General features: G+C 50.1%; 1 protein-coding gene across 1 annotated transcript; it reads right to left on the minus strand.

Annotated features, from left to right (window-relative positions):
• Positions 1-3,677: 3,677 nt before the first annotated feature.
• On the minus strand, positions 3,678-14,716 carry LOC122388466 (V-type proton ATPase catalytic subunit A). The gene is made up of 12 exons (XM_043379604.1): positions 14,423-14,716; positions 11,996-12,089; positions 11,693-11,805; positions 11,259-11,364; positions 10,943-11,064; positions 10,366-10,655; positions 9,889-10,030; positions 8,978-9,483; positions 8,372-8,578; positions 4,968-5,157; positions 4,501-4,600; positions 3,678-4,275 (listed from the first exon to the last, which is right to left on the minus strand). Exons 1-11 carry the CDS (start codon positions 14,423-14,425, stop codon positions 4,508-4,510), a joined length of 1,866 nt encoding a protein of 621 aa, XP_043235539.1. The 5' UTR covers positions 14,426-14,716; the 3' UTR covers positions 3,678-4,275; positions 4,501-4,507.
• Between the last annotated feature and the right edge of the window lie 147 nt (positions 14,717-14,863).

Genomic DNA, 14,863 nt, shown 5'->3' on the forward strand with positions numbered 1-14,863 from the left:
AATGCTTTTCTTTATCTCATTGATCAATTGATCTACGTGCTACGAGCTGGCCCGAAAATTGCGTTTTTGTTGTGTGTACAAGAAATGCGGCTGAAGTGCGACACTCCCCTGTCACACGGTGTTAGCTTTAAGCCAGGCCGTCGGCGTTGCAGTCTCCGGCCAAAAGCAAACCATGAGTCACGACTCGCGGCACGGGGCTGTTGGCATTGCACTTGCCTGTAATATCTCGGTAGGCTGATGCAAGAGACATCAGATAATGATTTAAAATGATTATGACTTAAGAATTTGTCGAGGCACTTACCTACACATATTGACCCTTATTCCTGCATTGGTTTTGTACATGTACTTACCTACCGGGCACAATATACCTAGGTAGTAACGAGGGAATGTGAAAGAGAAAATGCTGTCTCCTTAATTGAACCAAGTTAACTGTGTTGTAACAGGATGTCAGCTTAAGCTTACGTTTTACTACAAAAATACATTTTATGTATAAATGGTTTATGAGTTCCGAGGTTTTCCTTGAACCTCCCAGTCATTATTGCTCGCGAAAATCGTCGGCACCATCTATTGTACGAGACAGTTTACATCCCCCACAATCAGTCTAGACTGGGGAAGCTGACGGTCGCGGCTGTCTCCTACACGGCTCTGTCCACACAGAAGTGACAGCCACCAACAGCTCTGTCTCCCGCGGGACGGCACGGCGCACGGCGCACACGTCACCGCCTTGTTTTGTGTTCTCCAGGACGCGGGCCAATTAGCGCCAGTCGGCCCGTAATAGAACAGCGGCCGTGCCCACAACATAATCCCTTATCCCCCTGGGAAACGGCGCCTGCCAAATAATCTTTTCGTCTCCAAAATGTCGCGGCCACTCGGGGCCGGTGAGTGGTGTTAGCGGCCGGCTGAGCCGCGCGGCCGGATGACGGCTGAGCCGGGCGGCGGCGGTCGGCGTCATCAGCCGTCATCCGACAGCGGCCGGCGACAATCGCGGCGATCGGCGCCCGAGAGACGAGAGCGGCGCACAGTGGCGGCACTGATTGGATTGTGGTGGGCATCTGATAGACGATTTGGCCTGACGCGACGTCACAGCACCTTTCTGTATGCTTCGAGGGTTGTCGGTTGTCGATAAACAAAACCTATTATGGTCAGGAGCAGCAGGGATCATGTGTGTCTGATCAAAATCCCGACGAAATTTTCATTAAGAAAAATCAAAATTGGTGCACTGCCTACCGACTGTACCAAAGGCAGCAGTTACCAATGACCCATTTAAATAGGTAGGTATATGTACGAATGCTTGTTAGACGGCAAGAAGCAAGAAGCTCACGCGTCTTCAAACGACTAACTACGCCTCGGTTCGGCTTAGAATGAAAACAGTAGCTCAGCCCAATAATGCTGCCTGGATGTTCTTCTATAATCGAGAAAAAGTAATAAAACAGACAGGAAGCTTCGAGGCAATGCGGTGCGCCGGGGCATATGCATTGTGCCCAATAAAGTTTCTAGCCAATTCCAAGCACTCCTTGGATTTCAGACTCATACATCTGCTTTTCCAAGCGATGCGTCTCCGTGTTACAAAATCGCTTCTTCTGCCTCGGACAAGCTAACAGACGTACCGCAACTTTCCGGCAAGGTAAGGATTATTTCCACTGCCTGTGATAGAACCCCTCCCCACGTCCGGCGCACATCGGCAATCACAGTCGCTGATTGTCGACGGTCGTTGTCAGCGACGGCAGCCGCCACGCTCGTCAGCTCAAGAGGCCATCGAGAGCGACACAGCGCTGCCGTCGACGGAAGGTGGATGCTGCGGCGGCCGCGCAAATTGGTGACGACACAATTGTAAGGGGGGGGGGTCGAGTGGGACCGCCGAGAGCGTGGCACGAGAAACACAGCTCCAGGGTACAGCCATATGTGATTCGTTCGGTGCCTTGTTGGAGAAGGGAAGTGAATGGGAGATTACGTGAAGGGGCGAAGATGTCCTTCGACGAGAAATTGTCGCCCGTTCACATCATCTTGCATGTAAAAATATAATGCATAAAACCTTCTGTGCAATCACGCTGAGCCCTGTAAACGCAATAGTTGAGCAATACATTTGAGAGCCATCCCATCTCTTCTGGCTTTCTCTCGTCCTCTAAGAAGGTTAAAACGGATGAGGAGTTGGTAGTAGACGGCTGATCGAATGACTGGTTCGGATCGACAATTAATTTTTGTGTCATTACATATCGCCGTCCTATCATAAACAGTTCACACCTCCGGGCTCCGAACGGTCGATATCCATGCCGATCGTTGAGGAAATTACACCAGGGTGTTGGGGCGTTAATACTCTAAATCACGTGAGAGAAACGCCAACCATTTTGTGGTAGCACTCCATCCCCCTTCTCTATCACGTACACCTCCGTTCTCGCCGGAGGAGACTCCCCACACATCCATGTGACACAAAGGTAGGGGGGCCACTCCGGCAGGGCCTACCTCTCTCTGGCGGTAATTAACAGAGCCCGGAATTATTGGCGCATTCCCCGAGCACTGCAATCGGCCGGGGAATGCCATCGAATTCCGGACGGCCGGTGGAGCGCGGCGACGAACATCCGTGGATGGGAATCCACTGGACGAGTCACGAGCGCAGATGGGGAGAGCTTCTATCCATCTCCCGGTGGACGAAAGTCCAGTGGAGGAGCGCGGATGGGGAAAATTTCTTTCCATCCCCGTGTGGACATCCCAGCGCCATTTGGACGGGAACGGAGAGGAGAGAAACCATTGGGATAAGACGAAATGAACGGAGAGAAAAGGAGGGGGTGAGGGGCTACCCATCCACTGCGGACGTTTTCGCAAAACTGGACGGGATGTCCCTCTGGACCTCGAGATACTTTACTTCCGAGTTCCGAGGAAGTTGGGGACATTTTGGCCATGAATATTACACAAGCACATCTCAGTTGGATCCACGGCTGCGGAGTCGATGGAGGTGACTTCGACTCCGGGCAGAGCTGACGACTCCGACCGACTCTAACTCCGACTCCGCACCGCAGCCCTGTCAGGTCTGCGGAGTCGATGGATTTTCGGCGACTCCGGCTTCGGGTCCGGTTTCCAAAATCGACTCGGAGATTAGACTCCGACTCCGGTCAGAACTGTCTACTCCGACCGATTCACACTCCGCAGTCTGGTTGGATAAACCCCACAGACGCCCGGCATGCCTAAAAGGGTAAAAAAGATGCCAGCAGAGGTAGGATAAGTTCGTGAGACGTCTCGGTCATCGCTTGGGGCAAATTTGCTGTCTAATCCGATTAATCTCTTAGGGAGTATTTAGGGATAATATACACTATGGCTGTCGTGCCAGGCTCGCTGCGTAAATATGTCGTGGTGCGTACGCCCCTACACCAAGACGGCCTTGAAATGTTTTGGGCTTCACAATCAACTGCTGATTTGCATATTTTTAATCAACCGAAAAAAACAGCGCACCGTCCCAGGTCCTCACTCCTTGTGAGCGGAGTTATTTAGCACGCTCGGACTTCACCCCATAACATCGAGCAACGCACCTCTGCGCCGGCCATCCCTAACGGAGCTCGTATGATCCCCGTGTCTGTCCATCCTCTGTTTATAGTCCAGTCGGTCACTATTCAGCCGGGACCTCCCTGAGCCGGGCATCCTCCAATAACGCAACGCAGACACGGAACTTGTCTCAATAGCGTGACTACGTATTGCGCGACATTTTATTTCATTTGACACTGGTCACAGGCTCACATGTCCGGCGTGGCGCGCGGTGGAATGTGGCTCTCGCTCACACGTCTCTGCACCCGATAATCACTCTGTCGCTCCCGATTCCCTCCACACGCGCGGCGCGGCGCGGCGCGGCGCCGAGCGACGCCGGCCCACCGCCACTGGCTACGGACGATATAGGTATATACGGATAACCTGGCTCACTACGCTCTCACATACGGGACAAACACACTCTGTACATTGTGTCGACCCTCGGCGCAGCGGCCGAGAAAATAATAACGTCTGAAACGATTTCGTCACGGCGCCTCGGGCCCGCCGCCGTCTGCAGCTGCGCGGGGGCAGCTCAACAAACAGCCGGGCGGCCCAACTATTCGATGGCACCGATACGAGGCAGGCGCCGCGGCAATAGAATATACAACTGATCCTAGCTGGCCGTGCGCGGCGCACATCAACTATACACGCACATGATTAGGGCGGCCGGGCGGCGGGGACTGGGTGGCCGCCCCGGCCCGGGCCGGTGGAATGTACAGCGGCCGTGTGCCCGACACGTGCCCACGCTCCTGCATACCGACTCTGAAACACGCCGCCGGGAGGGGGAGATATCAGTCTACTGCGTGAGCAGAGCACAGCTAGGGGAGGGGGGGGGGGGGTTCAGTACCACATATAACGCCTAAAAGGTGTCACATACATAGCTGCTAACATCCATTACCACATTGCTACTTTTTATGTCCCACCGATCGACTGTTCATAACCTGCCCGATGTCTGACCGTCGTCAAATCACAGTGCCGACATCTCACCTGGAGCCTAGTCCTCCAGATTCCTGAAAGCCTGCTGCATCTCTTCGTGTAGCGCCTCGAAGTCTGCCTTGATCTTCGCCTCACCGTCCTTGACGGGGTCCTACGGAGAGAGACAAGTGGGCGTTTACAACCACTCAGTATTGGCAAATCGGCCAGTGCGGTGGCGGCAAGTCTCAAATGGTCAGTACAGAACTCGAAGAAAGCGACCAGAGATAGCACTCTCATTGATCTTTGCACGTAAAAAAACTGGATATCTTATCGGAAAAAAATACGTTTTGACTTGACCAATACGTAGGCCAATACATTTCCGTTGACCAAAGGCCGGACAATACTGTTGAACAATGCTAAGGCAGGACAGATCAGCCCAAAGAAAACCGGGTGTTTTAGCAAACAATTAAGGCCAAAACTTGGAACAGTTCTTTCTGCAACAACCTAACACTAGGCTCCAGCCTCGTTCAGTCACGTACCTTGAACTTCATGGAGGAGAGCTGGTACATGGTCTGCGACATGGTCTCCCTGATGACGTTCCAGGTGATCTTGTTGTCGGCCTGCGCCGTCGACTCCACCGCGTGGCGGGCCAGCTCGTAGAAGGCGATCATGTTCTTCAGCATGCCCACCGTCTTGTAGAACGGACAGAACCGATCGTAGGGCGTGTAACTGCCGGACGGGAAAACAATAGTCACACTACAGGCTACAGGAGATAAAACGATAAAATCGCTACAGCTTTAGTGAGTTCATATATAGAAGACCGAAATCGAAAGATTTCCCTTCAGGTCGAGTTTATTATTTCATGTTTTGTATTGATTATTTTTACTCAGTGGTTTTACAATCGACACCATCCACTAGTAATTCAGGAAGCAGGTCCATTCACCCGAAGTGTCAGAATGTGGGAGCGGTGCAGCAATGCTGTTGCAATGTCAGGAATCGCACACTTACGTTACCGCAGGTAAATACAAATTCCAGCACTACGGATGCCATCATTCGCATCTCTGGACGACATGCCATTTCTGATTAGAAGCCAAATCAATGACAGACGTAATCGAGGAATGGGCTCATTTTCTCATTTCTGATAGTTGGATATGCAGCTACTAGACTTGTAAATGATTAACCCATTTACGCCCTTCGTTGCGTTTTCGCAACGCAAGCAAGCGTCGACGTGATCGAAGCTTGAGAAGTGTGTAAAAGAGACTAACCGATGAGACAAGTTTCAGCGTGTGTAGCATGGTTGTGCGCATGATACTACGCAGTTACAAGTCTGTGCGGCCGGTAAGTTACTGCCTAGAGCTCCCAGAGGGAAGTCGAAGGTTTTGTGAGTGATGACGTCACGAAAACCAAGATAAGTAGGCTAAGTGCTTAATAATATCGTAATGAAAATTGTGTAAACATATTCTGTAGAGTCCCTACAATAGCGTAGATATGCATTTTGTTAAGAAATAATGCTACAAAAAGGGTTTGTGACTATTTTCAAATATGACTACGGTCGCGTTGCGGGAACGCAACGAAGGGCACATCGGAAAGACAGCGGTGTTGCGAAAACGCAACGATGGGCACATTGGCAGGGTAGCGGATGTATGAATATCAACAGTAGACTTCACTCGTGATACGCTGTGGGTTCTCTCTTTCTCTCCCCCATCTTCCTCCCTCTCCTCCTCGTTCCCCAACTCTCTCCCCCTCTCTCTCTCTCTCTCTCTTTCTTTCTCTCTCTCATTTTGTAGCCATGAGGCTGTAGCGGCGAGAACATCTTCAATTAAGGGGGGGGGGGGGAGCACTGCTGACTTTTGGTCTCATTCTTTCCATTTCCATTTCCATGCAACGCCTATCGGGATAATGTTAAAATGGCAAAATCAAGGGGGGCACGGTGCCCCGGTGCCCCCTCCCCCCGCTCCGCCGCCTATGCCATGAGGGACGTATATAGGTATGTTTAGTGCAAGGTGCGTTCGCACGTAAAATGTTGCGACACATTTCATATTTGCTGGCTCAAACAGCCACAAACACTCCTTTCTTTTCTCTCGCAGATTTTCGGCCTCGGGCTGTTCGTTCACTAAGCAATGTGTTCCCATGCATCTGAAAATCGCATGGTAGGAAAAAGGACCCATGCATCAAACGGTCGGCGATGCTTACGGAGCTGAGAGATAATTAGGTCCTTTGGAAATTGGATCTACTATGTAGGTACATTGTGCATAAATAATGAATAACGGGGATGTATTCTGGTATCAGGCGACAGATAGGCATCGCCATTCTCTGGATAGAATCTGCTGACTACCAGCATTTACGTTAGAAAAGATAACTGAGGGTCGGCAAATAGTGGGATAGGCCACCTCTGAGGGTAGCTGAGCCCTTCGGCAGGGGTAATGAGGGCGGACCCATGGGAAAATAATAATTTTTAGGATTCATAACTCGCATAGATTCATAAGCTGCTTGATGTGGAGTATACGCCTGTTTTCTTACTTTGATAGGCTTTTTATCTAATCAGACCATTTTTAGAGCTAGCAGGATTATTGGAATTAGGGGAGACATTTGTCTGACCGGACACGGTCAATCGTAGACTGGAGACTGAGCCCAGCCAGTGGGCAGCCGTCACCCATGACCCACCCCCTTCCCCCCTCCCAAGCACTCACTGCACCCGGCTACAGGCGCGCTCCTATGTGAGCTGCCCGATTGCGATATACGTTGCCGGTCCAGCCCGGAACAGGGGGATGAGGCGTGGAGGAGGATTCAACTATCCTGAAGATGGAAAGGACGGATTGACGTCGAATCACCATTCTGTCCTGGCATTGTCTCGAGAAAGAGGTTACACGTGAAGGTCGCTGAGAGTGGGGCCATGAAAATTTTGGATTAGGTGTAAACATGATAAACTGGGAGTCGATTTGTTGTGATGCGCTACGCCGTACGCGGGTAATTTGTTAGAGCCGGATCGGTCCTTTTTTTCTCTTTGCTGAGAGTGGGTACGACTAACCTGCAATGGAATTTAACTTTACTCCTAGGAGGGTGGTTAAAAATGATTGCGGATATACGCGCATACGAGAGGCACTGGTTTACTCCCAATCCTCCGTTTAATTGTATTCAGTGTGCACTGTGCAGGGTCTGATAGGTGGAGGTAATGGATCTGTCTAGCTTCCAAAAAGAAAGCATCACCCTGGATACGTGTCGACCACAACTTTAAATGAACAGCAATGGACAACGTAAATGGTTGATAATGACCGTGTTGCCATCTCCCCGTTCGCGAATCATGAAGTTATGCTTCCTCACTGAGGCTCTTAGGCGGGTTATAGAGCATGACGGATGTGGGTTCCGCATTTTCAAGCAATAGTTGTCAACAGTTGATTGATGTTTTGTCAAAATATATTAGCATATACGGCAGTTCAGTGTACTTTATGTCCGTCTGATGTGCCCGTCGTTGCGTTTTCGCAACGCTGATGGCGCCCGGTGTGCCCTTCGTTGCGATTTCGCAACGCATGTTTTTTACGTTTTTCTCGAGAAACTTTTGCTGCAGGCAAAAATTATTTTCGATTCCATACAAGGCCCTGGTAGGAGCATAACATATTTTGATTTCGTCGATTTTCATGATGGTCAATATTCCTGGGCATAAATGGGTTAAAAACCTCGCCCTTCAGCATCGAAAAATAGCCACTTTGGCACAGTTTGTTGTTATGCAGCGCAGTGAAAATCACGTGACATTTGCTAGTTCTGCTTCCGGCCGCGGGAGGAGGTAACGCCAAAACAACTAATCACCCGAAGTTTTTTTTTTCTCTGTGAAACGCCATGCATAACGGTGACTTAGACCTCCGTGTCAAACAAAGCTCCCGAATCACATCAGTCTACCGTCCACCCCGCCCGTCCTCGCTTCCCTCAAACGTCCCGTCCGACTCACCCGTTCTGCTGCAGGAAGTCATCCTTGAGCAGTTTGGCCACCTCCAGGGTGATCTTGTCCGTCTCGGCCAGCGACGCCTTGCCGACGAGCTGGACAATTTCCGAGAGGTCCTCCTCCTCCTGCAGGATCTCCTTGACCTTGGTCCGCAGGGCGGTGAACTCCTGGAAGTTCTTCTCGTAGAAGTCGTCCAGCGCGCGGATGTACTTACTGCGGGGAGGCGGAAGGACGGAGAAAATTAGCGGGATGTGCAATCATGGACAGCATGTAGTCTCAGCTTATTGCTCAGGAGAATGTCGGAAACAGACCATGCAAGACAGACAGTGCTTTTAGACAGGTCTGAACAGACTAGGCCGCCGGTCGTGACAAGATACGGAAATAACAACGATTCTAGACAATTTATCTTTAACACCCAGCTAGCATTAAACCGCAGCCACAGACGGCATTCTGAGACAGCTGAACTAATATAACCGGTAAGTGGCAACCTACCACTATAATACAAAACCAATGATCGATGATATTGAATGAATTAAAATGAATGAGATGAGCAACCAAAATTCGGTAGGAAAAGAGACTACAGGCAACTTATTCGCGACAAACCGTCCTCACCTGTACGAGATGAGCCAGTTGATGGAGGGGAAGTGTTTGCGCTGCGCCAGCTTCTTGTCCAGACCCCAGAACACCTGGACGATACCCAGGGTGGCCGAGGTGACCGGATCGGAGAAATCTCCGCCGGGCGGCGACACGGCGCCCACAATCGACACGGAGCCCTCGCGGTTCGGGTTTCCGAGGCAGTTGACGCGGCCGGCGCGCTCGTAGAAGCTGGCCAGCCGGGCACCCAGGTAGGCCGGGTAGCCCGAGTCGGCCGGCATCTCAGCCAGACGACCGGAGATCTCACGCAGCGCCTCGGCCCAGCGCGACGTCGAGTCAGCCATCATGGAGACGTTGTATCCCATGTCGCGGAAGTACTCGGAGAGCGTGATGCCCGTGTAGATGGAGGCCTCTCGGGCGGCCACGGGCATGTTGGAGGTGTTGGCCACCAGCGCCGTACGCTTCATGATCGACTCGGTCTGACCGCCGATCTCGACAGTCAGCTCCGGGAAGTCACGCAGTACCTGAAACACACGGCGGAGGGGTTAGTTATAAACGGGACTGTCACGGCAAACAAAACGAGAGAAGAGAAACTGGTAGATGGTGTGTGCCTGCGGGCAACCGCGACTGTAGGTGTGGACGTTATTTGTTACGTGAAACGAGTTCCAAAGGGCACACGCGGATGACACATGAAAATTCGCCGTGAAGAGGCAAGGTGGACGAAACTCAACCCATAACACGTCAGTTTAGTGGCGACATCCCATTACGACACTATGCACGATTCAGCTACCTATCAGCATAACCCGAGCTACCGCGACTTAGATGGCACCACCTCCCTGTAACTGACTGCGGACGCCGCACGGCCCGCGGCAGGGCGCCCTCAGAACCGCCACCTACCATTCAGCCGCCTCTGCGACTCTGTTCCTCACCTCCGACATCTCATTTCCTCGCTCTCCACAGCCGACGTAGACGATGACGTCCGAGTTGGAGTACTTGGACAGCGACTGAGAGATGACAGTCTTGCCGCAGCCGAAGGCGCCGGGGATGGCCGTGGTACCGCCCTGCACACAGCTGTGGGGCACGGGGCGCGATGGGTCAGCGGGCATTCATTATAATGATCAGACGGAGAAATACGGGCGTCAAATATCGGCAATGAGCACCGGTAGCGGTGCTAAACGGCACCAAGTGACGATACAGACAACAAGATGACATTCACAAGATAAAAATCCCACTAAAAAAATCCAACAAGAAAAATCCCACTATAGCATGATACAAAAACCACGATGCGTTGTAGCTCACATGAAAACTTTGTACCCCTCAAACTCCAAGTTCCCCTCACCCACACTACTCTATCGGACAGCCACCCTCTCTCTACCCTCCCCAGTGACAGTCCTGCCAGCACGTACGGGAAGAGTGCGTCGAGCACGCGCTGTCCGGTCAGCAGCGGGTGGTTGGCCGGCAGCTTCTCGTTGACGGGCCGCGGCTGACGCACGGGCCACACCTGCAGCAGTGTGTGCTTGGTCCGCTCGCCCTCAAACTCCGTCTCCAGCACCACGTCATCGACCGTGTAGTGGCCCGCCTGGGCGATGTACGTCACCGTGCCCTTGGCGCGCGGCGGCAGCATCATCTTGTGCTTGATGAGCGTGTTCTCGTGCAGCATACCGTACACGTCGCCGCCGGTCACGTGGCTGCCCACCTGGGGAGTGGATGGGGTCACGTGAGCGGCCGATCGAGTGGGATCGTTCAGTGAACTGATAGAGCGGCGGCTGATAGCGCGAGTCGCGAGTGGCTTGAAGGGTCAAGATTGACGATAACACATGAAGTTCCCACATAAATCAGACGGCTATCTCAAAGTCAAATATTAGCAAAGGCAGTCACATGACAATGACACATGAGAATTGAAACACATTAACCATTTTCACCTCCCATTCAATGCTCACACCTATCTCGATTATCCACGCTGATCGAAGGTGTGTTACTCACCTTCAGCACTCCCGGCTGGAAGTCCCACTCGGCCGTGCGACTAAGCGCGGGCGTGTTGATACCCTTAGGGATGTAGATACTCTGTGTGAGCTGGTTAATCTCCTGCAGTGGACGCTGGATACCTGCGGACGCAGACAGACACGGACCGGTTTAGTCAACGCAGAACTGAACACAACCAGTCGAGTTATACGGCCACCGTTAGACAAGTTTCTCAAAGCAACAGAGGATATTCGAATTTGCTATCTTGACAATGCAGTAATGCCACGCCACATATATGACATGTGGTGCTCTCATTTCGTTCTGAGGGGCAGCTTACCGTCAAAGATGGAGCCCATGATGCCTGGTCCGAGCTCCACCGAGAGCGGTTTGCCAGTACGCAGCACGGGGTCGCCCACGGTCACACCAGAGGTGTCCTCGTACACCTGTGGGGGGCACGGGGTCAGAGGTCACACACAGGTCACACCGGAGGTGTCCTCGTACACCTGTGGGGGGCACGGGGTCAGAGGTCACACATGACATAGGTCACACCAGAGCTGTCCTCATACACCGGTAGAGAGCATGGGGTCAGCACCAGTTGAAAATTACGGAAACCCATAAATATAATCATCTGGAAACGCATTCCGTTTTAGCCACTGCACTGCCACCAGTCATCAGTCACCAGACACCGAGCAGCGTCAACTCCTAGCCCATCCCCTCTCACGAGCGACCATTCCCCATCCATAGCCTGGCCCTATCCGCGCCGTGCCGTACCTGAATGGTGGCCATGTCGCCCTCGAGTCGGATAATCTCTCCGACCAGCTCGTAGTAGCCGACACGCACCAGCTCAAACATAGCCGAGCCGGACATGTTCTCAGCCGTGACCACTGCGAGCGGACAGACGGGAAAAGAGTCAGAGGTGAGGTGAGGTGGGGGGGGGGGGGGGGCTGGCACTTTCAATAAATATCAGTGGTACAAACTACAAACATTCCAGAAACAGGGGGATGGAAATCAGAAATACCTTTTTTTTTAGCTAAAGCACTGCAGTATGACAAATATGAGCATTGGAAAACTCACCAGGTCCGGAAACGGCGAATACATATCCAAGCTTTCCCTCTTTCTCTTCATCTTGAAGTTTTGCCAAGTTTTTGGCACGGCTCATTCCTCCCGCCTGAAAAAATGCCAAAAATTAAAATGGACCAGTCCATCTACAGTAGGTACTTGTTTCTCTCCACAATCGCTGACACCATATACTGAGATGCAGTGCCAAGTGGTGTACACTGCTAATGCAGTGTGATGTGTTCCTGAAAGGTAGTCAGATATATACTACAAGATGCTCCTCAATGAAGTTGAAACATGATCTAAGATTGATGAAATCTCCATTCACCAGCAAAGAGGGCAGCAGGGCCCATCAGTTGCACAGGCATGGTGGATACTGGACAGTGGCACATTGCTCAAACAGCAGAGAGCAGCTGCTGCTGACAGCTGCTGTTCTTGGCTGTCTGCCAGCAGACTGCTGCAAGACATGGTACCAAGTGAAATAACATATCTATATGGATGCCTTGGCCCTGTTTCACCGGTGATAGCAGCACGCTGCTTTTACACGTGTCAAATTGGGTTTCCATGGAAACATCAACAGGCCCATTGCTCCAACACTACCACAAGTGTGACGTCAGCTCGCGCAATTTGATAGCAGCTTGGTAGCAGCGTCCCGTGAAACACCGCCCTTATATCTCCAGTCTATTACCAAATCAAATCAGACTGCTGTGAGACATGGTACCAAGTGAAATGACATATTTATATGGAGGTCTTATATCTCCAGTCTGTTGACCAAATCAAATCATGACTGTCATTTGTGAATATCCCAGACTGCATATAATGAAAATGCTGATGAAAATGACTTAGTCAAATATCAATGCAGAATGCTCCATCTCGTAGCTATGAGTGGAGGCTTTGTAGTCCATTTTGGCAATGGCACCAAGACTTAGCGTGACTTTCTTTGCTGATTCACAGTGCAGATTTGTTCTGGTATACTGTAGGGTTAATTTGATGCCGGTGGCACTGACTCAGTCAGCAGGGGCATACTTTTTAACAGAGCTATTTGCTGAACCAGATAACAGAGAGCCCTATGCCAGCTAGCATCAGATAAGTTAAAAATAGCTGCAGTTCCAAAACAGGCCATAAAAGTCTATAGGTGAACCTAAACATCAAGCAGGATCTCTTATGACTAGTTACTACTTTGGATCATGTAACAATGATACATTCAGTCAGACAGAAACCAATGTTTTATACATCTTCTGCATTCTGCACCACATCCACACTGCAACTAAGGATAGAAAAGCAGCTCAGCACTCTAGCAAGGGGAACAAATTTGTGCCAGACTACCAATCTGAATCAGACTGGAAAATAATACCAGCCTGTAGAAAACAAAGTCTACAAATAAGACTGGACCAATATCAATCTACAGCCAAAAGGGTATGAACTAGTTAGTAAACACCAACCAGCAGACAGAAAGTTGGTACCTACATAGAAAAACAAAAGTGGATACCATGTCACTGAAGGTTCAGATGAGTTGAAGGCTGGGGAAACACCTATTTAATGCCTGCCCATATAAGATAAAAATGCCCAGGCTGCGATGTCAGCCATCAGGTTACTTCACTCAAGGCACCTGAGTGAAGTTTACAAACCCTGCAAGGCTTTGTAAACTAAACAAGGCAGGCACCATGAGCATGTTGAGTTTCATGGAAAATTGGGAACATTGACAAACTCCAGGGTATACACATGTGATAAAGTACAGTTGCTAAAATGGTAGGTTATAGGTTGGTAGGCTGTAAGTTCTAGGTTTAAGGTTGGTACCTGCCTAGGTTGTAGGTTTATGGGTTGTAGGTTGGCAGGTTCTATGTTTTAGGTCAGTAGGTAGGGTTAGGTCAGGTTAGATTGCTTTTTAAATTCACCATACTTCATCTTCACTTTTACCAACTCCAGTGCTCTAACATGAGAGTGCATCCAAAGTTGTTAATGTTTCCACTCAAACCCAATATCATGATACCAGTAGGATCAGGTAGTATCCAGCAGTGAAACAGGGTCAGGAGCTTTTCCAGTAGAAAAATAACATGTCAACAGCATATATTAATCATGTCACTTGTATATATCATTTATAATGCATGTAACTAATGACAAAATACTGTAATACCATTGTAACTTACATGGCTAGCACGAGAAGGCAATCAGAATGAGGTTGAGGTTATGATTAGGCACAGATCAATGGTGATGTGTTGACCACTGCATAATAATAACTGCTTTAAAGTGTGAATCAGGGAGAAAGTCAAACCACATGAGTTGATGGCATATAAATCATATCCTCCTCAAATTCCATAAAAAGACAAGAGGCGATCTGAGTCGCGAGAAAACTACTTACTAGACTGATACCTTACAACAAACAGCCATAAAGCGAGCAAAATAGAGACGGCTAATGGGTATAGATAACTAAAAGATTGCACTTACCATTGTGTCTTTCTATTTTACTCCAAACAAGAAGCAAACAATCAACCGCGACCCGACACCCGAAACTCGAGAAACGAGTGCGGCGATCGACGAGGCACAGCCGCGTGAGGTCACACGATTCGATGTACTTCATTTTCACGAAGTACCTATAATAGGTGTTTTAATGGCCATAAAGTCATTTTTTTGGAAAAAATAATTGATGTAGTGAAAAGTTATGAGCAATAGTTTGTATACATTAACACGAAATAAATGAAATCATATTGAAGTACAGCAATTGCTAGTTGTTTTCAGAATTCTTCTTCGGTAAAGGGACCTCAAAGACGAATTTTAGACCAGCCGGTATTTCTTTTGCAAAACCAGTGTGAAAGAAATGCTAGGTATCTGTAAGAATATTGGGAAATGCTTTGCTTTGTTATAAGCAAATAGCCAGTGGCGGCGGAA

The sequence above is a fragment of the Amphibalanus amphitrite genome, unplaced genomic scaffold, assembly GCF_019059575.1.
Source record: "Amphibalanus amphitrite isolate SeventyFive unplaced genomic scaffold, NRLGWU_Aamphi_draft 000323F_arrow, whole genome shotgun sequence".
NCBI lineage: Eukaryota > Metazoa > Arthropoda > Thecostraca > Balanomorpha > Balanidae > Amphibalanus > Amphibalanus amphitrite.